A 26,587-nucleotide genomic window follows, 5' to 3' on the forward strand; every position below is an offset into this window, starting at 1 on the left:
ATTTGGCTGAAATGTGAACTATAAGTAGTGATGGTGAAAGAAGAAATTGATGATTTAGGCAGACTTCATATAAAGCAGCAGTGACACTTGTACTTTACATGAGAGAGTGAGAGAAACACTGCAATGCTTTACACAGAGCTCATATGCTCAGATTTATGATGACCAAACCGAGGGTTTCTCCAAGACTGTGGACTTTTATCAGTGCTATGCCTGGAAAACTTATCCCTAGATTTACTTTTCTTAAAACACAAAGCAAAACAAAGACTCTTTAGTGGTGTAGTAGGCAGTGGATTGAAGGAGGTAGACTAAGGGCAAGGTGTTCAACTGGAGAAACAAAACATGAAAACAAATAAGAAGCAAAACAGCACTTGCAATAAAGCAGTGTTGCTGTCATGGCAAGAGAAACTAGTGATTAATTTTGAGTTAGGAACTCAAAGGGAAGGCTTCCCAGAGAAAGTAGTATTTAAGAAGAGATCTGAAAAACATGAATGTTTTCAAAACAGTTCAAAACAGAGAAGAGAGAAAAAAGAGAGGAACATGGTAAATAGTATCAAATCGAATTCAAATAACTCAGTATGTGTTAAGTAAAGTAAACTAAGGCAAAGGCATCACCATATTTACTTATATGAGTGACTCTCAAAGTTATTTCACCAGAAAAATCTCAGTTATGGAGGGGAACACTGTATGCAGCACCTTTTCTCATTTTTCTCCCCAGAAGTGCTCTCTTTGCTATTCTTCTATAATAGTTATTTGATGTCCATGAGACAGTATCTCCATAGTATGAGACATTTTTTCCCTCCAAATTATCCATACTCTTATGTGGAATTTAACAGACACAAGAAAATATGAAAGGTATATTTTAGACATCCTAGACTTGAATAAGAGTGGAAAAGGAAGAAAACAAAAGATTCAAAGACAACCAATGGTTAACAAAGGTCAGCTCTTCATGCCTCATTTGTAGCAAATGCAAAGCTCTTCCATGGCTGCCACCAGAATCCAATGGATTTAAGAGGAGAGAGCCATTGTTTGCCAACACAATCCCAAGGTTCTGACATAACAGCTAGGAAGCAACATTATTATTGATTTCTCTGTGGTTTTTCTTTTCTTTTTGGTGGAGATGGGCAATGGTACATCCTTGAGGGTTGGTAGCTGCAAATTAAAAAATATATATACATATAGATGCTATTTTTCCTCAACCACTACCAGAGCACCAAATGGCATCTGACTACAGACCTCCAGAAGGAGCTTCCCATGTAGATTTCAGGTACATATAGAACATGAGTGGTATTTTAATTTTGTTTTTAATATGAAATTCAGCCATTAGCAAGTTTGAATTTATACTGCCATTTATTGACTCTTTTCTAATGAAATTTGAATTTAAAAATTTTGGCACGATAAACTTATCAATAGAGAGTTTATAACATAACAAAATAAAGCTTATGAAATACCAAAAAGTTCAGCCCTATGAAGTTTTAAGAAAACAAATTTCTTTTGCTTCTTCCCCATTCATTATTTCACTGCTCTCCCATTACCCAGCACTCTTCTGGTACCTTGCCCTTTACCTCCCCTTCTCTCCTATCCAGGGGAACCCCTGGTTGTATTAGAGTCTTTTTATCCTCTGTGATTCTACTGACCCTGAATTCTACCCCCTATGTATCCTTTCTGACAGGAGGTTTGTTTCTTGATTCCACAACAAGGAGTTTTGAATAAATCAAGAAACATAAAACCATAAATCTTGAGAGCTTTAAAGAGCTGTGTTATGGAATATTTGGAATAAATACAATGCACCATGCTATTGAAGGCATCTGATTGACAGAATCTCTTCATATTTCTCTCATTGCTTCAGGATGGGATAAAAAGGTATGAGTACAGGGCTCTCCAAATGTTGATTTATGTACTTCTTTAACAACTTCCTTAATTTCTAAGAGAAAACCCAGATTAGTACCAAAGTTTAAAGTTAATGTTGCAAGACTGTTGACATACCTTCATGAAAGGGAGAAGTACATTTAAAAGAACATATACTGTTTACTATGTAGAGATTATTTTTTTCACTTTAATTTGAAGAGCTATATGGGGAGTGAACTACAGTCTTTTCACAAAAAATAATGTATTTCATTGCTTTCCATTATTAACCTAAACACTGCAAATTAATCAGGCAAAGAAACATGCAGGGAGCCTTCCAGAACTAAGAAATTCTGTAACTTCATTCAAGTGCATTCATATTGAACATATTGAGATCAGTTCACATGGAGCTCTATCAAGTACTGAGGTAGGACTGGTGAATGAGATAGATGTGTTCCTGACATTCACAGCCTAGAGAAGGCAAGTGAAATGTAGCAATACAATGTGATCTAGAATGTGCATAATGAAGGCATTTATCCCAGAGACTGTATGGAGGGGGATTGCTTCATGGAATCTCCCTGGGGGAGCAGAGACCTGAGATGAACTTTAAAGACTGAGTAAGACTCAGCCATGTGAAGATTAATGGGAAGGTATTCCAAAAATGTAAGAGATGGACCAAAGACAAACCTCAATCTTTTGTAGACTGAAATAAGGAAAACTTGTGGTTAAATGGTAACAAGGCAAGACATTTATGTTAAAGCAGAGTTTCATTTAAGACACAAGATCCTACTAGAAGATCTTAAATATTTTGAAATCAGTAATTTCTGAATAATTTAGGAATATGTTTCATAAAATGCAACGTATGATTTCAAAGAATTTATATGAAAGTAAAATCTTATTCTCGATTTTATAATGCTATTAGCCATCCAACATTACTTTGCTCTGGAAAAACTCTCAACTCCAGGGAAATATGCTCTTTAATATTGAATAAAAGATACTCCAGAACAACTCTGTAAGAATTTTAATTTTTTTCTCCAATGTAATTGCAAAAGATTAAAATAGAAAGTGCAAAGGCAGGGTCTTTTAAAAATGTATCTTTTAAAAGACATTACTAATTCTTATTTTCTTATTACATGTTATATGTTTTTAGCCTTCCTTCACCCTGCTGCAATGTTAGGTTCTATTACCTTCCAATTCCCAAACTTCATATAAGCAAAAAGTATAAGCATCTTGAAAGAAGTGTTAGAAATTATCAAATGCTTTCTATTACTCTGCTTCTGACATATCTAGCTAGGGACTAAATTTGTGGTTTTTGTTCAATAGGCTTTGAAGTTGAGTTCCCTTTGTATATTCCTAAGATATACAAAAGAACCTAAGCAAAGAAAAAAATGTTCAGTATGAATGAACATTTTTAGTGGCTCAAGAACAAAACAGAGAACAACATATATGTAATGTTTTATCAGTTCTAATGCATGCAATTACTTGTAAGTTTCTTTCTTTGTTTGTGTGTATGATCCTTTTAATGTATTGTTGGATTCTGTTTGCTGGTATTTTGTTGAGGATTTTTGCATCTATATTCATCAGTGATATTGGTCTGTAATTTTCTTTTTTTGTAGTATCTTTGCTGGTTTTGGTATCAGGGTGATGGTGTGGCCTCACAGAATGAGTTTGGGAGTGTTCCTTCCTCCTCAATTTTTTGGAAGAGTTTGAGAAGGATGGGTGTTAGCTCTTCTCTAAATGTTTGATGGAATTCACCTGTGAAGCCATCTGGTCCTGGACTTCTGTTTGTTGGAAGATTTTTAATCACAGTTTCAATTTCATTACTTGTGATTGCTCTGTTCATATTTTCTATTTCTTCCTGGCTCAGTCTTGGAAGGTTATACCTTTCTAAGAATTTGTCTATTTCTTCCAGGTTGTCCATTTTATTGGCATAGAGTTGCTTGTAGTAGTCTCTTAGGATGCTTTGTATTTCTGCAGCGTCTGTTGTAACTTCTCCTTTTTCATTTCTAACTTTATTGATTTGAGTCCTATCCCTCTTTTTCTTGATGAGTCTGGCTAATGGTTTATCAATTTTGTTTATTTTCTCAAAGAACCAGCTTTTAGTTTTATTGATCTTTGCTATTGTTTTCTTTGTTTCTATTTCATTTATTTCTTCTCTGATCTTTATGATTTCTTTCCTTCTGCTAACTTTGGGTTTTGTTTGTTCTTCTTTCTCTAGTTCCTTCAGGTGTAAGGTTAGATTGTTTATTTGAGATTTTTCTTGTTTCTTGAGGTAGGCTTGTATAGCTATAAACTTCCCTCTTAGAACTGCTTTTGCTGCATCCAATAGGTTTTGGATTGTTGTGTTTTCATTGTCATTTGTCTTTTTTGATTTCCTCTTTGATTTCTTCAGTGATCTCTTGGTTATTTAGTAACATATTGTTTAGCCTCCATATGTTTGTGTTTTTTACATTTTTCCCCCTGTAATTCATTTCTAATCTCATAGCGTTGTGGTCAGAAAAGATGTTTGATATGATTTCAATTTTCTTAAATTTACTGAGGCTTGATTTGTGACCCAAGATGTGATCTATCCTGGAGAATGTTCCATGTGCACTTGAGAAGAAAGTGTAATCTGCTGTTTTTTGGATGGAATGTCCTATAAATATCAATTAAATCTATCTGGTGTATTTGTAAGTTTCATATTTAGTATTTTACAATCTTTAATCATGTGAAATTTTTCATCAATTTCTTCTAGTTGCATATTAAAATTATTCTAGTCACTTAAAAAAAAAAAGAACCCTGAGTCCTAAACACAATACCCTAAAAAAATGAATTGATACTAGTACATGTGATTTTATAATCAGTGGGAATGCACAGGAAAGAAGCTGTTTCCTTTGCTGTTCAGGGAAAAGATTGTTAATTACTTTTAGGCTCCCATGACAACTGGCCAAAGAACTACAGGAAAAACTCAAAGAAGCAAATTCAGGTATCTTCAATCTTAAGTATTCAGTAACTAGCAATAGATAAAGCAGCCAGTGCTAATGTAGAATATTTAGGGCCAAGTTAAAAAAAAATGAATACATTTTTTTTCAGAAGTTTCTTTTTCTCTTTCTTTTTCATCTTATATTACATACCTAGTTTTTTCCAACTTTTGTTCTAGAACAATTACTATAATTCACCAATGAAAAGAAAACCAATATTTTCTGGAGGTAGAAGTAAATGGATTTTTGAGAACTTACTCAAAATCAGTGATGGAAACAAAAAACAATTACACTAGGTGATAAGTGTAATAGATCTGAATTTTCCTTATTTAATGTTCAAATCCATGGAAATCTAATGAAAAATTTATTACTCTTCTGCAATTTGCAATTGACTTCTTAACTTCTCATTCCCGACAAATCAAGAAACTAAGCCAGACATGAAGGAAGTTTTAGTATTTTCATCTGCTGTTGGACTAAAGTCTTTCCTTTATTAATAACTTCTAATAATGTATTTTATTAGGATCATACCTTATAATTTACTAAGAGCCTTCACACACATCCACTCATTTTACACTTACTACAAATCTGTGAGTAAAATATTTTATATGTATAAAGAAATATATATATATATATATATATATATATATATATATATATAATCAAATATAAAGCCCCTTAAGCAGATGAGAAAACCAAAACTCAAAGAGATCTGTGTGACCCTCTAAAGTAGCAAAACTTATAAATGGCAGAACCAGAACTCTCAGTGCAGAGATTCTAAAATTCATTAGTTTTACCATCACACACCATTAACTGTGTACATTTTAACACAGATGTCAAAAACCATCACTAATTATTAACCTACTTACCGCCCCTCTTCAATGTGTTTCATCATCAGTAATCTGGCAAACAATAACTATCATCCACTTACAGTTAAACAGAAAATGCTTTAAACCCCCAACCTAATTTTGGAGTACCAATTTCCCTCACTGCCATTTAAATTCTGTGGCATTTTGATGGATAAAGTCTGGCAAAACTCACCTCTTTCTGACGGTACTTAATGGCCAATTTGAGTCTCGCGAGATCATTTCCACTTTGCTCTTCTAGGATACTGTTGTCATCGCGGTAATTAAGAATGATTTCCAGCTCGCGGGAACTTCTTGTCTGATCCAGTAGGTCCTTAGCAAATTGTTTACACTGTCGTGACAGCTCCTCATACTCTGACTTGAATTCATTTTCCACCTTACTCAGTTCCTGGAGCTCCCAACTTAACTGAAAGGCTGTGAGAAAAGGGTCTTCACTGGACAGGGCGATGAGAGAGGGGCTGGCCAGGGCCTTGTAGATGTTGAGTCTGGAGCGGGAGTGACGGAGACTGTCCACATCCGAGCTGGACACGCATTCAACGCAGTTACAGCGGACCTCGTGGGGTCTGGGCACCGAGACGCCTTTCTGAACCAAAAGTTTTATTATCTCGTAATTATTTGTATGGGCTGCCAAAATGATGGGTGTAATGTCCGGAGTGAATTCAGAGAACTGCTTATCAAGGAGTATGGGAGGCACCTAGAAAGAAGAAAGCAGAAGTCGTGAGTAGTAACGCATTTGCTCAAGCCTGTGAATTTAAGCAACGCGCTATGGCAATGTTGAACAAGATTCATAGGTCTTTTGCCAGGTTTATGGTTTTTTTGCAGGAGAGATAGGACTTTTTCCCCCTCAAGAGACAATAGAAAATTTAACAAAAACTAGCTCTGCAATAGAATGACACATTATTCTTTGTTCAGTCCGAATTGTGACATTTCATGATATCTTAAACTCAGTGCCTATGGAAACTCTTGATAAAAGACTTTCTTGCCTCCAACTTATTTTCTGGCTGACAATCTTTGCTTTTCTTTCCCAGTGATATGGGCTCCCTAAATAATAAGAAAGACGCTGCAAAATAGTTAATGATTTGTTTTAAACCCAAGATCTTCCTCTGCAATAGAAGGTTTTAAATTCTTCAGTCAATTTTTTTGCTTGTTTTTTTGTGTTTTATCTTCTGCAGTCCTAAGATCCAGCCTGCGATTACAGGTGGCAGCAGAACGCAAGAGTGCTAGCCCCTCTGCTTTCTGTTTTCATCCCTTCCTTTATGGTATATTTTCCAGATGACAAGAGGTGCTCCATTCTAACATCGCTGTTATTAGAAATAGATGCTTCCTGTGGAAGAACCTTAAAAACATTATGCTAAGTGAAAGAAGCCAGTCACGAAAGATCACATATTGTGTGATTCCATTTTTATAAAATATCCAAAAATAGGCCAATTTGTATATGGAGAAAGTAGTGATTGCCTAGGCTTGGGGGTAATGGAAGGGATGGGAGGTGACTGCTAAAGGACACAAAGTTTCTTTTGTGGGTGATAAAAATGTTCTAATATTGTAGTTATGGTTGCACAACCCTGTGAATATACTAAAAATCACCAAATAGTATACTTTAAGTGGGTGAATGTTATGGTATGTGAATTATATCGCAATAAAGCTATTAAAAAAGAAAAAAAGAAGAAAGAAATGCTTCCCAGTGAACCAGTTCACCAATGCACTTGTGAACAATTTCCTTAGGGTTATACTCTAGGAATGGTAATGACAAAAATAATTTAATAGGCACTATTTAGTAGGCCTAAAGCACATCCACCCTCACTATTCATTATTCACATTTTATAGACATGGTCTCTTGGTGAGTAAGTGGGAATCCTGCTATTTAAACCTAGGTCCATCTGTCTGACACCCAGGCCTGTACATACTGCACTACACCCTGCTGCTTTACAATTTTTGGTTTAGTATTTCTTCCTGCTGGTGCAAAGTCATAAAGGCCTCTATGAAAATAAATGCTACATAAGGACAAGTTAAACAGGCATGGCAGAAAAAGTGATGACACGTCACATTAAAATATGCTGCTAGTCAAATATGATTAAAACCACAAAAGGATCAAAAGAAAACAACTATGTAGAGGAAAACAAAAGTCATATGAAACTTCAGTAGCACTACTTTTAAGTAGAGGTGTTATCTTTATATGAGAATAATTAAACTCAAATGCTTTTAATTCATCTGGCCATTTTGAATATCCATTTATTTCATAAGACACACACACTATATATATATATACATATTTTTAACGTATTCAGTATTTTACTTAATTTTTTAGAAGACAATTTATGTATTTCCCCCACCCCTTCCTTTAAGTTAGTGTGACAATTTTCCATAATAAACGACTTAAAGGAATCTTTGGTCAAGAATGGAATGAAATAGCAAAACAAAACTCAAAAAAACCCCAAATCACTACTGCTTTTAAAAAAAACCCATCACTTTCACCAGTTATATTCAAACAAAACACATAAACTATATATACTTGACAGACAGTAGTCTGCTGGGACTCTGACAGGTCAGCCCAGCAGGCACACGTGATTGTTTATCCAGGTCCCAGAGGGTAAGCATTGCATTGAAAAATAACAATAAAACAAAAACACTTAAACAATTGCCTGTTATTGAGTGCTAATTACACACCTGAATCAAGTATTACATGGAGTCTGAAAATTGGGGATTTTCTTATTCTTCCATCACTTCTAAGTTTAGTAATTGGCATTCTTATGTATGTAGAATTTTGCTCTCTTCTCCTCTTAATTATTGAGTATTACTAATGAACCCATGGATTCTTCCTTTATTTTATTCAATATATTTTGATTCATTGCAATAATTATTCATTTTGAACTTGTTATTGAGGTATAGCATACATACATACATACAGTAAAATGTACAGAGATCAGTGTACATTTTGAAACTTTTTTTTTTTTTTTTTTTTTTGCGGTGCATGGGCCTCTCACTGTTGTGGCCTCTCCCGTTGCGGAGCACAGGCTCCGGACGCACAGGCTCAGCGGCCATGGCTCACGGGCCCAACCGCTCCGCGGCATGTGGGATCCTCCCAGACCGGGACACGAACTCGTGTCCCCTGCATCGGCAGGCAGACTCTCAACCACTGCGCCACCAGGAAAGCCCTTGAAACCTTTTTTAAAACGTGAACACACCTGTGTGACAAGACACAGACAAAAATCTAGATGAGGGCTTCCCTGGTGGCACAGTGGTTAAGAATCTGCATGCCAATGCAGGGGACACGGGTTTGAGCCCTGGTCCGGGAAGATCCCACATGCCCCAGAGCAACTAAGCCCGTGCACCACAACTACTGAGCCCGCATGCCACAACTACTGAAGCCTGCGTGCCTAGAGCCGGTGCTCCAGAACAAGAGAAGCCACTGCAATGAGAAGAAGCCCATGCACCGCAACAAAGGGTAGCCCCCACTTGCTGCAACTAGAGAAAGCCCACGCGCAGCAGTGTAGACACAATGCAGCCAAAAATAAAATAAATAAATTTATAAAAGATAAATCTAGAAGAGTGCCTGCACCCCAGGGACCTCCCTCTTGTCAGCTCCCAGTCATTCCATTTTGTAATCACAAATCTAACTGCTGTCACCACAGATTACTTTCACATACTTTTAAACTTTATATAAACAAATTAAAGTATGTACTTTTTATGTCTAGCTTTCTCCATTCCACATTAGCTCTTTGAAATATATTCATATTATTAGTAGCAATCGTTTTTGTTACTTCAATTCCGCATAAATTCTGATTTATGAAAATAGCACAATTTATTTACCATTCTATTTTTGATGATATTTGTGTGGTTTCTAGTCTGTGGCTATTCAGAATATTGCTCCTATGCACATTTTTGTCCATGTCTGTTGGTCTTGTATCTAGCAATGGAATTTCTGGGTCAAACAATTTTCTTAAGCAGTGATACCAATTTTCATGCCCACCACAAATTATACTTGGTATTCCCAGTTATTTATCTATCAATTTATCTATCCATCTATTTATTTACACCATTCAACTTGTTAAGCAATCAATTTGAATCGTATTATTCATTATTTATTATCAGGGTTGGGTATTGAATTTGCCTAAGGCCTTTTATACTTCTCTGAGGATAATCATAATTATTCTCCTTAGTCCTAAAAATATGGTGCGTGTGCACACAAACCCACACACCTGCGTACACACACACACAGTATAATACTATGCAAATGGTTTTAGCATAAAAAATTAGTAAATTCCCTAAGGAGAGTATGAATAAAGCAAAAGGGAAATGAATTTAGAGAAGACATTATTTTTACTTGTTAGAACTAGAAAAGGATTTTAGGAGGAATTTAAACTTAAGATTGGTTGGAACTAGCAATGTAGAAAAGTTACAGGAAAAATGACAACAAGAAGAAGAAAATAAGAAAGATGGATTCATAGCAAATACTTTCTTTAGAGTATGGGATAAATCATATAGAGATAAATAATCATAAAATGCCTCAGTGTAGATCAGGGCAAGATGAGGGACGGTTTTGAATCACATTATTTTGTAGACATTGGTGGAGTCATAGAAGAATTGAACCAGGAGAGTGATGGAGTAATTCTGAAGTATTAACATCACGCTAGCATATTTTGATTATTGAATTAAGAATAGATGGGTAGGGCTTCCCTGGTGGCGCAGTGGTTGAGAGTCCGCCTGCCGATGCAGGGGACACGGGTTCGTGCCCCGGTCCGGGAAGATCCCACATGCCGCGGAGAGACTAGGCCCATGAGCCATGGCCGCTGAGCCTGCGCGTCCGGAGCCTGTGCTCTACAACGGGAGAGGCCACAACAGTGAGAGGCCCGCGTACCGCAAAAAAAAAAAAAAAAAAAAAAAAAAGAATAGATGGGTAGAGGCAGATAACGGAGCCTGGTAACGAGTGCAGTCTGAACTAGGGTTGTAGGAAGGGAAAAGGAGAGGCTGTGCATATGACCCATCAAGCGGTGCTGGGGGTGTGAGGGAGAGCAAGCATGGAATAGAACAATTTGAAGCAAAGATATCAGAAAATAAGAGCGGTCTAGTCCAGATGCCCTGATATACCTGCCAGTTCAGATTTCACTTTCTTTAATGTCTACTTTGCTGGGAGGGAAAGCTGGTCAACAGAACTAAACAATTCAGAGTTCCATTACAGAATGGCCATGTGCTAATGGCACATTTTCAAAATCTTGCCCTGAAAGGGGACTTTCAGAGAAGTCCTAAATCAAATAAGGGCCAATGAACTTTCCCCTCTCTTCGGTCTGTTAGCTGGCTATGAATAACAATTGATAAAAGGCCACTTCTTACTGACTTCATTGGAAAGATGAGAGTGCCATCCACACTACCTCTTGCCTTGGAAGATGGTGATATTGAAGACAGGAAGAGGGCAGCAAGCTGAGAGACTGCTGTTTGCTGAGCTCCTGCAGCTGAGAAATTTATCCGTTGAGTAGCCACTTTGCTATCTACTAAATACTCAGAAATTTAAAGAAGTCTAAAATATAAGGCATTTGGTCTCAGAAACATTTAGAAAATGCAGAAAATGGGCTTGCTCCCTCTTTTTCTTGCTTCATTCACCAGTCTATTTTCTGTCTCCATCCTGTTCTTCGTTTTATTCAGTATCTGCAATATGCAACTCTCCCTCTTTCCTTTTGTGGTGCCAACATTACAAGTGAAAAGCATATTTTTCTAACATTAAACTAAATAAATAGGTCACTAGAAGTGCTTGGTAGCTATTACCTAAAAATGGTTTTGATAGAAATATTGTATTTTTCCAAATTTTTCAAATTTGCCATTTGGCATATTTAAGGATAGATATGAAGATCATGAGGATAACCCTGTAGATAAAAATCACACTATGCTTGACTTATTTTAGCTGAAGTAAACTCTACAGACATAAAAACACTACACCCAGGCAAACATACATGCATGAAAATATATACTCACATTACTCGTAAACAAACAACACATTCCACCGTTTAACAAATTCCAACCGATTGAATTATACAGTTGACCCACTAATCTACAACTAAGTAGAAGAGGCAGTTAAAAGAGGATCTGGAAACTAAATTTATGTCCCTGTTTCTTATGTTGCATAACTGGAAGTTTGCTCTGGCTTTTCTTCTAAGATTTATGAATGAGTATTTGTTCAACGTCTTTTTCTCAGCCTTATCATAACATTAGTTACATTATTAACTGAATCATTTTCATGTCACATAGCATTCACAATGACTGACCTACACATAAGCTAATTAACACCCATTAATCAGTGTAAGTGATTAACTATTAACCCATAAACTGATAGCTTTTCTCAAATTCAACCAAATGCTTTACCTTGAAATCACTCGGCACCAGTCTGAGGCATATGTGACATCTTACCCAAATATAGAAATGTCTCTTTGGACTAACATATACATTTTTGAACTATTAATCCTGAAGTATACATTTCTAGAAGAGAAATTCATCCTGGAGTGACATTCAACCAATTTAAAAGAATTCATTCCCTTGCATTCAGCACTTATTAAACTGGGTTGTATAAACTGAGTAAAAGAAATTTACTTATATAATATTATTTGATGTATCCTAAATTATTAAGACTAAATAGATCCATATTCTAATCTGGCTGTACTCAATTAGTTATATTATCTTTGAAAGTCCCTTAATATTTCTGTTATATGAAAGAGGTTATCCCCTGTAACATGAAATTTCTATGACTCAAAAACTATTTTTATACTCCAGTTGATAGCACAGTAACTGAAAATTTATGAGAATTTTTTTTCAAGTACTTCAATAAAAATTTGTTAAAATCTTCAGTTTCATCTTGCTTTTTAACTTTGTTTTTATATAATGTATTGAAACCTACATTTCTTGAAACTCAGGATTATGAATATCAAATTTACCTCTCTCAATCACCCAGACTACCTTCTAATTCAAACCAACATAAGGGAGTTTCAACTTAGAGTTATATTTAAAAATTAATTTAACATCAGTTATTTAGACTTGAAATTTTCATAAACATGCACATACACACACATACATATATACTCATACATGAACTTGCACAAAAATCCAAAATATGGGGAAAATACAATATTATGTTCTGAATAGGAAGACCTAATATCTTAATTATGTAGATTGTCTCAAAATAAATATGTGCATTTTATTCAGAATCTTTTTTACTTATGTTATTTTGTTTATAACTTGATAAAACTATTTTATTAGTTAATATGGAGGAATATATAACCAAGTGTTTCAAAAATTATGATATGAAGGCTATGATCCAAGAAAATATAGCAAGAAATACGGGATCAGTTGAATAGAATTTTGACCAGAATTACTTCTTTTTTTTTTTAAATTAATTAATTAATTTATTTTTGGCTGCTTTGGGTCTTCGTTGCTGCACGTGGGCTTTCTCTAGTTATGGCGAGCGGGGACTACTCTTCGTTTTGGTGCGTGGGCTTCTCATTGTGGTGGCTTCTCTTGTTGTGGAGCACAGGCTCAGTAGTTGTGGTACACAGGCTTAGTTGCTCCGCGGCATGTGGGATCTTCCCCAACCAGGGCTCGAACCCATGTCCCCTGTATTGGCAGGTGGATTCTTATAACCACTCTGCCACCAGGGAAGTCCCCAGAATTACTTCTTATTTTATATGGGAACTTGATATGTGAAAAAGTAAAATTTCTATTCAATTGGAAATAGTGGTTCATTTATTGAAACAATTTTCTACCCCAAACAAACAAAATTAGTGTGTATCTCATTTCATAACAATAAATTTGAGATAGAGTAAATATTTAAATGTAAAAACAAAAAGCAACACAAGTTTAGAAAAAGAATTTTAAAAAATAGTTGTATAGCCCAAGGGTTGGGGAGAACTCTTAAAACAAGATTGGAAACACAGAATATGGAAAACTACATATTTGGTTTTACAATTCTCAAGTAGAATGACCCAAGATTTTCACAGAAGAAAATCAAAACAAAACGAGTGAACAAACATAACGAAACAGAAACAGAGTCACAGATACCGTAAGTATGAACAAGTGGTTGCCAGAGGCAAGAGGGTCAGGGGTGAGTGAAATTGGTGAGGGAAATTGAGAGGCACAAATATAATATAAGCTACGAAATAAATGAATCACGGGGATGAAATGTACAGCATGGGGAATACAGTCAATAATAATGTAATAGCTTTGTATGGTGACAGATGGTAACTAGACTTATCATGGTCATCATTTTATAATGTTAGAAACATCTGTCACTATGTTGTGAACCAAGAACTAACATAAGGTTGTAGGTCAATTATACTTAAAAACAAACAAACAAAGACCAACAACAAACCTATGGAAAAAGAGATCAGATTTCTTGTTACCAGAGGTAGGAGTTAGGGGGAGGGAGAAATAGATTAAGGCAGTCAAAAGGTACAACCTTCCAGTTACAAGATAAATAAGTACTAGCGATGTAATGTGTAACATGATAAATATAATTGTCACTGTTGCATGTTATATATGAAAGTTGTTAAGAGAGCAAATCCTAAGAACTGTCATCACAGGGAAGAATCTTTTCTTCTTTTATTTTGTGTCTGTATGAGATGATGGATTATGATCATCATTTCACGATTATGTAAGTCAAATAATTATGCTTAATGTTATCATAAACGTATACGGTGCTGTATGTCAATTTTATCTCAATAAAACTGGAAGGAAATAAAGGTCAGAAACATGAATGATCTTTCTCATTAATAGACAGAGAAAGGAAATATAAAATAATAATGAACTACAATTATTTTGCCAAATTTAAGGAGCTGATGCATCCACATTCATCAAAAACAAGAGGAATGCAAATTATAACAGCCTTGCTGGAAAGTTTCTGGCACTTACATAAATTCTAAGCACCGTAGTCTTAGTTAGGAAACCCTTCCTACCGAAAATCAGGCACCTTGAAACTATGTATATATATCATCATTGTTTGTCATGGTAGAAACTTGGGTATCACCTGAATGTTTTTCAAAAGAGAAAGGTTGAACAAATTGTGGAATATCTCTACATGAAATATTATGATGCTATTGAATATTTTAACTTGAATGCATGCTGTATGTATCAATTTGGAGGGTTGCCCTTGAGGTCTCATTTTGTCCCATTGGAGAGTTGTAGCATAGTTATTTACGTAAAGGCTCCTTATTTTAGGTTCTTTAAACATGAGTTAACTTTATATCAGAGACTGTCCTTGGTATTACCTAATTATATCTTAACTACTTTATTTGATAAACAAAGGCCTCTATAATCATGTCCCACCCTGTGTGTTCAAATCTACATTGTACTCCACCCTGACAGGCATCCCATGGCCCAATCATTTCAGTGTCAAACTTTCCTTTCATAGTTTTCTTGTTGACTTCTGCTTATCCCTCCCACTTATCAAATTCTACCAAACCTTCAAGACCCAGCTCAAACCTTATGATTTCTATGATGCCCTTTAGTACAATTGAACTGTCATTAACCTGGCATTTTTTTCTTTAAATGGAGGCAGGAGAAAGGGAAGGTGTTGTTATTAGCTTTTTACAAGAAGAGATAAATATCAAGTTTTTGAAAGAGGAGTTTGTAAAAAAAATAAAATAAAATAAAAAGAGGAGTTTGTGGGAAAAGTGAAGAATGAGAGTGCAGATTATACAATTTATGATTCTCTTATCTCCTTTAAGTGCTCTCATACAAACTACTTATAATAACTTTACCCAAGCTTTGGTCAGTGATACATCCAGTATATAAATATAAATAATGTAACATTAATAACTGTTTCTACTTTTTTAAAGTTAATATTCATTTTAAATTACATTGGTTATATATTTTTATGGTAAGCCTATTTCAAGTCTACTTTGAATTAAAAATACCAGCAAATAGATATAGTTTGTATTGATTTGAATAGGTGTAGGACGCACGTAGTGAATATACTTCTACAATAACTTGGATAACAGATTTATTTTAGAACTATGAAGCACACTTGAACCAAATGAACAAGGATCTGGCAAAAATCATTTCAACTCGGTGATACACATATGCTTGGAGTCTGATTATAGTGACACAAGTAACAACTAACATGTATGAAGCACTTATCATGTGCCATGCCCCGTGCTAGGAGCTTTTCATGCCACATCTTAGTTAATCTTCAAAATCATTTTTGGAATTAGGTGTTACTGTAATCCTCTTTTGACAACTAGAATAGGCCTTAGAGAAATGCAATAGTTTGCCCATGGTCACACAGAAATCCATGCAGCTTGACTCCTGGGTCTAAATTCTTCATCAGTAATCTATATGTCTTGTAAGTAAGGCAGCTGTGAGGTCCTGGAAATAGCTCAGGCATCAAGAGTGAGCATTACATCCTGCCTCAACCATTTTCAGTTGTGTGAGAATGACAAAGCCAGTTAACTTGTCCACATTTCCAGTTTCCCATTTTGAAATCTGGACATTCATTCAAGATATTTCTCCTTGTGGAATAAGAACTGGAGAAATATATATAAAGGCTTCTCAAAGTTAATACACATAGGCCTGCAGTGAAGATTTCATGTTGCAGGGCAACATGATAGCATGTGGTATCTACAAATCACTAAATAACAGGAAGGGACTAGTGTTATGTGACAAGCCTAAGATTGTTAGGAGAAAGAGCATAAAACAGTCTTGTTCAGTTTTGCCGGATTGATTTGTTTCTCTCACATAAACACAATCCCAATTATAGTGCTTGATTCATCTGAAAAGTAGGACAATTATTTCCTGGTGGGCCATTTTCCTCAGTGTAGATGTCAAAGCTTGGAACGTGTACTTTTCATGACTGAAAATTTAAACTGTATCTCCTAAAATGGCATAGACTCTGTTGTATACTGCTATAGATATACCATAAATAATAGCTATTAAATATCATTTGCATCTTGGATAAAGAACTGGAGAAATCTATTTTGACTCCTAGGGCGACATCAAACAAATAGCAACTTTAAATCACCACCAGCTTTGGCTAGGTGTTTAATCACTAAAATAATGAGAGGATTGCTATCACTGACTCCCAGATCGTTTAGTTCACAGACATCACTTTTATTTTTAAAACTTTCTCTCTCTTTATATCTGTTACATTGAAGGAGAATCTATTAAATGATATCCAAGTGAAATCTTTTATTGGTAGAGAACGTAGCTCAACGGGCCAAGTGTATACTTAATTTTATAAGAATTACACAAATTCTGATTAGAGATTCTAATTTTAGTTTCACTTTTTTTGAAAGTCACCAGTCCTTTGACTTCTATAACTGGGTAGTGTATTGACTCAAATCCTGGCTGTCCCACTAATGGTTTGTAGCTTTGGAAACATTATTTAACCCCCTAAACTTCGATTTTCTCATCTATAAAATGGAGATTATTATAGTCTTTACCTCGTAGCATTTTTTTAAGGATTCAAAAAGAAATACAGAATAATAATTAATATGAAAGTGTTTTGTATCAGTTCATAACGTTTGATAAAACAAAATCTAGTGTAATTACTGTAATTATCTTCATCACTATCATCATCATTTTCTCTGGTTGCTTTTTCTCAGTCTCACTCACTGGGGACCCTTCTCCTAATCATCCTGTGAACACTGTTTCTTTAGGGATCAGACTTAAGCCCAGTGTTCTTCTCATTCAGCATATATGTACTCCCTGAAGGTTGGCTGTTCTCATGTTAATGATAGTCCGTATGTGTCAATATTTATTCTTCCAGCCTCCAGCTATTCAGTAATACTTTGGGGCACCCATTTTATGCCAGTCACTCTTCAAAGATTGGGGAATACAGCAGTGAACAGAACAGACAAAATCCTCACCTTTATTCTAATTGCATTCTAGAAAGAGAGGGGAGGGAAAGACACAACATGAATGAACAAGTGGATGCATAAATCAATGAATGAAGAAATCTCAAACAGTAAAGGCCATGGAGAAAAGTACAGTGGAGTAAGAGGAAATAAAGAGTGTCAGAGGCAAGGAGAGGCTGCTGCCCTATGTAGGGTGACAGGGAAGTCTTACTGCTATGATGACATTCGAATAGAAGGCTGAGGAAATTTAGAGAGCAAGCTAAGCTTACATCTAAGGGCAGAGCATTCCTGGAAGAGAGAACAGCAAGTACAAAGATCCTGAAGCATGAGTATGATTAGAGTATTTGGCCAATTTAATGGAAGGACAGTTTTCTAGATTAATGTTTCATGCCATGACTTGCATAAACTTTCTAATTAATTATAATAATATGTAGATTACATTTTGGTTTTATGTAGACAAATTAGCTGAATATGTTTTTTATTTCTTCTAGTCTTTATATCTTTTATTTTTACTTCTTTTTTGGTTATTCAAAATAGAACCTCCAGTAGAGTGTTGTATGGAAGAACAATATTGAGAATCTTTATTTTGTTATTGATAGTAACATGAATGTTTTTAATATTTCACTATTCAGAATAATATAAGATGTAGGTTTTGGGTAGACTCAATCAAGTTAATGAAAATTTTTTGTCTATTCTTGGTTTGCTTAGTTGGTTGATTTTTTTTTTCTTAACATGCAAGGATAAACATTTTATCAAATGCTTTATTTTTTTGGCATCTAGTGAGATAATCATACATTTCCTTTTCCTTTACCCGTCAAAGTAGCGAATTACATTAATAGATTTTTCTAATAATTGCTTTAGATTTTGCATTTAATTTTTGATGGACCATAATTTTCCTTTCTCACACTGTCCTCTTCTGATTTTGATGCCAAGGCTGTATCAGTTTCATAAAGTTAGAACTGTTTGTGAAAGATTGGAATAATATGTTCCTTGAATGGTAGATCTCACCTGTTTTTCTTCATTGTTATTTAAAAAATATATTTATTTACCTTTTTTAATCAATCATATTTATTTCAAATATTTTCCATGCTTTAGGTTTTAGGCAAATTTTTATTATGAAGATTGTTAATGTTATTTTCACCTCAACAAATTTATCAGTCTTTTTTTCCCCTAATATTGCTCTGTGTAGCCCAGACATTTATTCATGAAAATAGGTCACCAATCTTTGAGAATGAAAGCCATGTGTATAGGGTTTTGTATAGGCTAAATATCTGCTTTACTTTTAAGCTGAGACAGTCTTGTCCACATGAAAACCCCTAACCCTTGCTAAAGAGATTTAGTATTTGTATCATATTTAAATTAATTATAATGTTATTTATTTAATCCATATGGAATTCAGTTGTTATTTGATATTTATTTATCCCGTGATAGATTTTAAAACTTTAAAATATTATTGTGCTGATTGTGCAATATTTCAATTAAAAATACACTGTAATTTACTTAATCACCTCCATTTTGAATACATGAAAGAGTGGTTAAATATGAATACACTTTTCTTTGGTTTTGCTGAACGTCGCTAAGTTGCTTTTCCAAAAGGATTTAGTTCCAACAAAAATAAAGGGTGCTAGTTTCACTATATAGATGAGGCATAAAATTCAGAAGATTGCATAATTGCCTTATTGTTCTTTGCTGATTTATCAGTCAGCATGAAATAGAATTATTTTTATTAATTTTTGTCTTATGTTTTATGAATTCCTTTCTCAATTTTTGATTTTTATGATTTTATTTTAAACACACAAAGGAACACACACTGTTAAATTATTATAGAGATAATTTTGAAATGAAACAAATCTTTCAGAGGTTAAAAGTCACAGCAAGGGGCTTCCCTGGTGGCACAGTGGTTGAGAGTCCGCCTGCCGATGTAGGGGACACGGGTTCGGGCCCCGGTCCGGGAAGATCCCACATGCCGCGGAGCGGCTGGGCCCGTGAGCCATGGCCGCTGAGCCTGCACGTCCGGAGCCTGTGCTCCGCAATGGGAGAGGCCACAACAGTGAGAGGCCCGCGTAATGCAAAAAATAAACAAACAAAAAAAACTCACACCAAGGTAAACCTTCATTTTTTCTGTTTTGTATTTTTCATCATAGATTTGTTTAAACTGTGCTGCACATGATTAATGTAGATTTACATGAATGAATAAAAGTTGATATAATTATGTCAAGTCCTGTGATTTGAGGTTCCAATCAAGGCTCCATGGAGTAAGAGATCTTATCTTATGTTAAATTTAAACAAATATTATCAAGCTTGGCCTGTAATTTTCAAGTGCCCTGAGACTCTTAGGACGACGGGCAATATAGCACTAGATTTTGTCTGCCAAATTGAATGGAGCATGTTTGGCAGGAATGTAGGGACAAATGACCTGAATCCTCACATCTTAATCCACTCTGACTGAAGAACACTCAAAATATGGGGAATGTGGAAGTATAGGAACAAGGTCTCATCAATCCAGTACAGCAAAATTCCATTGCATGTTGTTGTTAGTACTTCATTTCTTTAAAACATCTATACTTCAAGTGGAAAACTCACTCTAAGAGCTTTTATCTGTCACAGCACCTATTAAACAGAGAAGATATAAAAAGAATTTCATATGGATGCTTTTCTGGCAGTGAGACATGCAGCAGAATTACATCGATAGTGTATCCTAATGGAAAAACATGCTGATCCCAAAGGCCATGAATGAGGAGATGCAAATTGAAAATATGGAACCAGCAGTTGAGGCTAAGAAGATATTAGAGGCTACAAGTTAGTAAGGCTGTGCTGGGTAGTATTCTGAGTGTCTGGCTATTATGAAGTGGGTGTGAGGTTGGATCGGTTACCTTGAAAGGAGCAGAAGAGATAAAGCTGAGTTGTCAGGTGACCTTGGCTCATCCACTAACCATCAGTGTGGCCTCCAGCACATCATTCACCAGCTTCACTTTTAGCGATAACAGCATTGCCTGTTTACCCACAGGATCAAGTCACCTTAATATGATGAAAGAACTTTGACAGAGTTGGAGTGATTCATAAATGTAAGGAGGAGAAAGTACCCTTTACTTTTATGATATTAAAAATGAAAACACAGACAATTATTACAATTGTGGTTTTTATTTTTCTATTAATAATGGGAAACCAAATTTAAGAATACTAAATAAAATTTTAGATTTCATTTATGAACCCTAAAAGAATGGGCCTGTTGATTTATGCCTAACATGCCCATATATTTAATAACTTCTTTCTCATTCACTGCCTTTTCCTGTTGTGATGTGCAGGAGCATTACGATCTTTTGTTTGTTTTTTTTTGCGGTACGGAGGCCTCTCACTGTTGTGGCCTCTCCCGTTGCAGAGCACAGGCTCCGGACGCGCAGGCTCAGCGGCCATGGCTCACGGGCCCAGCCGCTCCGCGGCATGTGGGATCTTCCAAGACTGGGGCACGAACCCGTGTCCCCTGCATCAGACTCTCAACCACTGTGCCACCAGGGAAGCCCCGCATTACGATCTTTAAGACAAGCATTAACTTTTTCCTATTACAAAAGCTATATACCCTTATTACCTAAAGATTTTTAAAATATCAAAAGTACAAAAGGAAAAGCAAAATTCTCCCTAAATCCCACTATCCAGAGATATACATTGTCTTTCTCTCACCCAGATATACATGCTTTCTCTTTCTCTCTCTCTCAATATCTACAAAATTGGTAGTGTGCTTTATATTTTTTTACCAGTTGCAGGCTTTTCTGGAAATACTGCAGTTACTTCAAGGAAGTCTGCATGCTCCACGTGGAACTTTAACTTTTTAAGATGAGGTGAGGCTTCTCAGAACGCAATACTTCACTTACAATCATAACACAGCATCGTGGTGAAATAGAGGCCCAACTTCAAAAACAATATATTCCCAGAAAATTTTATAATGAAGGTATTAATAATTTTGTTTTCATTCTGAATATGATCTAAATCAGAAGTGCTACCTTCACTAATGTCTATAAGCTCCTTGATGTTTGATTTTATCTTGCCAGATTGTTCTTTGCCTGCTTTATTTTCATGAGTGATGATGGGGTTTTTAATCTGTCATGTTCATCCATCTATTCAGCAAACTGCTACTTAATACCTAGAATGTGTGTAGTATTATATAGCCAGGAGAAGAAAAGAGGACTAAAATTTTATTTGGTGTGAAGAGTAAAATCTGCCTAAGGAATAGGCTGGTATTCATAAGTTTGAGAAGAAAATGAACTACAAAAACCATCACAGTATAACAGGGTGAAAAAGATTTTGTTTTTTAAAGACCCAAAATACAACAACCATGGCTAATTAAAGTTTTTATATTTATATATTAGTAATCACATGAGGGAAAAATTAAAGGTAAAAAGGCTTCATTAAGAAGAATGAAATAATGCCATTTGCAGCAACATGGATGGACTTGGAGATTATCATATTAAGTGAAGTAAGTCAGACAGAGAAAGACAAATATCATATGATACCGCTTATATGCAGAATCTTAAAAAAATGATACAAATGAACTCATTTACAAAACAGAAACAGACTCACAGACTTAGAGAACTTACTTAATGAATACCGGGGGGGGGGAAGGAGGGGGGAGGGATAGTTTGGGAGTTTGGGATTGACATGTACACACTGCTATATTTAAAATAGATAACCAACAAGGACGTACTGGGTAGCACAGGGACCTCTACTCAAAAAGAATTTGAAAAGAATAGATACATGTATTTGTATAACTGAATCACTTTGCTATACACCTGAAACTAACACAACACTGTTAATCAACTATACTCCAATATAAAATAAAAATTTAAAAAAAGAAGAAAAAGAAGAATTAGGAAGTTAACGCAAATGAGAATAACAGTATGATCCATCACTGTCACACAATGTGTTATGTTGGTAAGTATCAAGGAAAGGCAAGGACACAAAAACAGTCTTTCAGGATAAAAACATAGCTCTAAAACTAAGGAGTGCTATGGAAATAACTTGTTTCACAAAACTTCTCTTCTGAGATTGCATAAAAATAACTGAACTAATGCTTGGAAAAATTCGAGGATATGACAGTGTGAAACTAATGAAAAAAGACAGGTGCTAAGTCATGTCAGCCTCATAGCTGGACTTTCTCGGCACAAGTAAAGTGATAGGCACTTAGTCCTCTGAATGGAATGATGGCTTTCCTCTGTCCACAGATAAGGAAAATATTACCTAGATTTTTGACTGGGGGCTGGGAAATACACATGTGAAGGGAAAGAATCATGTTTTTTTTTTTTTTTCTTTCCTCCATTGAGTTTCTTTAGCTGTGAACTTGAATCTTGAGCTACAACAATGAAAGACTTCAGCAATTTACAAGTTCTGTAGCAACCAGCTAAGAGACTTCTTAACTTCCACTTTAGTGTGTCAAAAATATTTACCAGGATAGGTGGAGTGGCAACATGCTACTAGAAGAAGAAAACTTTGGGGATTAATTCCTTATCTCTCATGCCTCAGATAAAATATACAGAAAAAGCTAAGTCCCAGGGAAAATCAAAACAGACTCTGACTACAGCACTAGTTATAGAATGAAAAATGACTTTCCCCAGCTCTTGACTTTTTGGATCAGATTTGTAAAGAATGGAATGTATCAGCATTATAGTGATCCCAAGATATTATTTTTGTCATTTTGCTATAGAATTAAGTAAAGAAGAAATCCAAAGAAGTATATCATGGTGATTCATAAATTTTTGTTTACTTTTTCTTGGTAATATTTCATCTGAATTAGGTGACCTGTAAAAGATGCATTTGTACCAGGTAAAAATGGATAAATTTCATGGAAACTTGTGATGTTTACGGTGCCTTACAAAACCTCTGCTAATATGGTGGTGTGCAAAACTGTAATCTAATGAAATTAAAGGAAAATAATATAAAGTGGATAACTATTATTTTTAAGTTCATGCCAGATGTTTAAACTAATACTAATGTATTTTAAAAGGCCTCAAATATGCACCAGGTGGCAGTCTTTTCCTTAAGTGTGGTCAAAACAAATGATCTGCTTTACCTCATCTTTATTAAAAGAAATGTGACTTATGGCAGGAGATGTTTTGCTTTTTTTCTCATAATGTTGCATTTAAATGACCTGTCTCTTCTGAACACATACTCCCTAAATTATCCTTAAGGGAACCTGTTTATTCTTCCTTGAGATCATCTCTGATCATCTTCTTTTATCATGATTTTTCTTTTTCTTTCTCTGTATTCAGAATGAAACTACATTGTATCAGATGATTTTCAACATGTTTAGATTATATGTATTTAGACTTCACTGTAGTCTTAGAAGCCTGGTCAATTTCCACTCTCCTAACTTCTCCACATGTCTGAGGTCACAGACAAGTTTCCTGGCTCCATCCAACCTCTCATCTATTCACAATCCTCCTGACCATTATGCAGATATTTGAGATGCCTTGCCTTTGAGATTTCATCACCAGAATTCAGCAAGTTTGCCTCCTGTGGTCTACATCAGTGTATTTGAAATCTAATCACTGACAACTTAAAATCGTGATACAAATGTCAATATTTAGACATTGATCAAATTAGCATAGTTGGTTCTGAAATGAATGAATGATGATAATGATAATAATAACAACAACACAAAATCAAATGTAAATACACCAGGCATTCACTTTACATGAAGTATTTCAAATTTCTAATTCTCATCAGAACTGTGAGAAATAGCCATTACCGTTTTCTGTTTTGAGTTAAATAATCACCACTGGGTCACGCAAATAGTAAGGGGTGGAGCTAAGACTTGGATTCCTATCTGTCTGATTCCAAACCTGATTTTTTTCCACCAGGAAACATTTCCTGTTACCCAAAACTAGACCTTGAAACATTTATTTATATCCGTATGCTTTCCTTGTTCTACAAAATGTTTAAGGCTGGAATTAAAGTAATGTTTATGGTAAATTTTTCTATTTGATTCTAGACAAAAAAAGTGAATTTTAATCTTGGCTCAAGAATGAATAATCTCAGTAATCTTTGGCAAGTTTCCTGAACTTCTCTAAACTTCACTTTCTTCATATCTCTAAGGTAATGGTTCCGGGAGTCTGTGTGTGTGTGGGGGGGGTTGCGTGGGTAGGGAAGCAGGAGGAGGGGGGAATGGGGAGAGGGATGTAGGGTCAGTATGATATCAAACTGCTCTCTGATTTCACAAAGTTAAACTTGATTTTTTGCTTTTAAGTTGAGAGAACAGGCAGTGTAGACTTGGGTTAGGAGAACATGGTATAGTAAAGTAAAAGTCATCCAAAATAGGTGCTAGAACATATGATTTAATGAACACTACCTACAAGTCAAACATTAAGTTTAGGCTGAAAAGCACTAAATAGAATATACTTGAAATGTCTTTCCTAAAGCTGGTAATTTAAGGCTCGACCAAAAGAATCAAAGGCTCCTCAGATGTTATAAAAGATTATGGGCTCTGATACTCTAGGATAAAGTATGCAAGAGAAGTATGTTTAGCAACATTTAATATATATTTAATTTACCAAATAAATTTTTTTAAATTTTAAGCATTTCATTGATAAAGCTAATAGTTATATGTGTGCAAAGCAAATATATTTCATACCGATTCCATTTAGGGTGAAGTATATGCTTTATATATATTATTCTGTACAAAAATTCTTCTAATATGTCAACATATTATACTTTCCCAAATCTACTGAATATTTTTTATACACTTCTACATTACTTCAATCCTCACTTTCTTGTGTTTCAGATATTAAAGCAATAAAAACTTTACTCACTTTATATCTAATCAGAGCAGAAGTAAATATAATAGGTTGAAAGGACATTTTAAAAACAGTTTTGAGATATTCTAATCATAATATGTATTTTTAAATTCCTAATTATATTAACACCTTATCTATTCAATGAATTATAATTGTTGAATGACATCATTTTTCCTTAATGATTAATTTTTAAATTATTACAATTAATGAAGTTCAATTGATACACTGCTTACTAAGACATCAAGTTATTATTTTTAGATTTAATCACAACATTTATAATGGATTGGGGGGTATTTAATAAAAATGACCCCTGAAAATCTTTTCACCAAAGCTCACATTTGAAAGGCTAGTTTCCATCTCTCTTATTCTAACATAAACTCACTCTTCACACCAGCAGTAACACTTCACAATACATTTGCTTTGAGGAATTTTTAGCCTCTTCAATGCACATATGTATTTTTAATTAAACTGAATTGAATACGTGTAAAATACTCAAATGACCTCAAGGTGGAGGGATTTGCATTTACTGAGCTCTTTTGATGTCAGTCACATGAGTGTGTTAACTATCCAATCTTTAAAACAACTTAGCAAGCAGGGACTCTCATCCCCCTCTTATTTATGAGAAAGTTGAGGCTAAAAAGGCTCAAATAATTTGCCTGAGATTATAAAATAGGATTTATAGCCACATCTTTCTCTCTCGACTCTTTTCACTATATCTCACTCCTTCCCTGTCCACAAACAGAGAATAAGGGCCCTGTCTTGTATTCTCTTATTGTGGCATGGAAATGCCTCAATGCATGGAGCTCTAATGCTTGAGATTGTTTTTTGTACTTTTTTTCACTTGAGTTTCAAAAGGAGCTAAAAGCTTTTTGCTCTTGTCAGTTCCAAACATATTTAATGATGATGATGATTACTTTTACGTTCATAATAAGTGTGATATGCTGAGAGGAAAGAACATGGTTCAGGAGAATTACTTGTCTATAATTTGCTGGTCTTCAAGAAGAAGAAAATGTCAGTGTGTATTATTTTATGAGTCAGAATGACCTGTTATCTTAATCCACTTCATCATATTAACAGTGTAACATAGTCCGTCTTTTAAAAATTCTTCCATTTAGGGCAGAATTATTCAGATCTCTCATGATTGCCAACTGACTAAAGGCAATCTAGGCTCTATGTTGTAATAGCATTTAAATTCCCTGATGTGGAATAATAAGACTCAATTGAACTTTTAGACTTTCAAAGTACTTTTAAATAAAAATTTCTTTATATTGATTTCTACTTTACATTATAAAGATCATATTTGGGGATAA

At 34.9% G+C, this 26,587-nt stretch overlaps 1 protein-coding gene across 1 annotated transcript in view; it reads right to left on the reverse strand.

Moving 5' to 3' along the window:
* Window positions 1-26,587, reverse strand: part of TRPC4 (transient receptor potential cation channel subfamily C member 4) — a gene marked incomplete at its 3' end in the record, with an annotated part of 152,230 nt that overhangs the window by 78,672 nt on the left and 46,971 nt on the right. Inside the window, exon 3 of the mRNA XM_081214764.1 lies at window positions 5,841-6,359. Within this exon, the coding sequence (XP_081070890.1) occupies window positions 5,841-6,359 (519 nt within the window). The remainder of the gene's footprint in view (window positions 1-5,840; window positions 6,360-26,587) is intronic.

Source organism: Mesoplodon bidens (genome assembly GCF_964165515.1).
Source record: "Mesoplodon bidens genome assembly, chromosome: 17".
Taxonomy (NCBI): Eukaryota; Metazoa; Chordata; class Mammalia; order Artiodactyla; family Ziphiidae; genus Mesoplodon; species Mesoplodon bidens.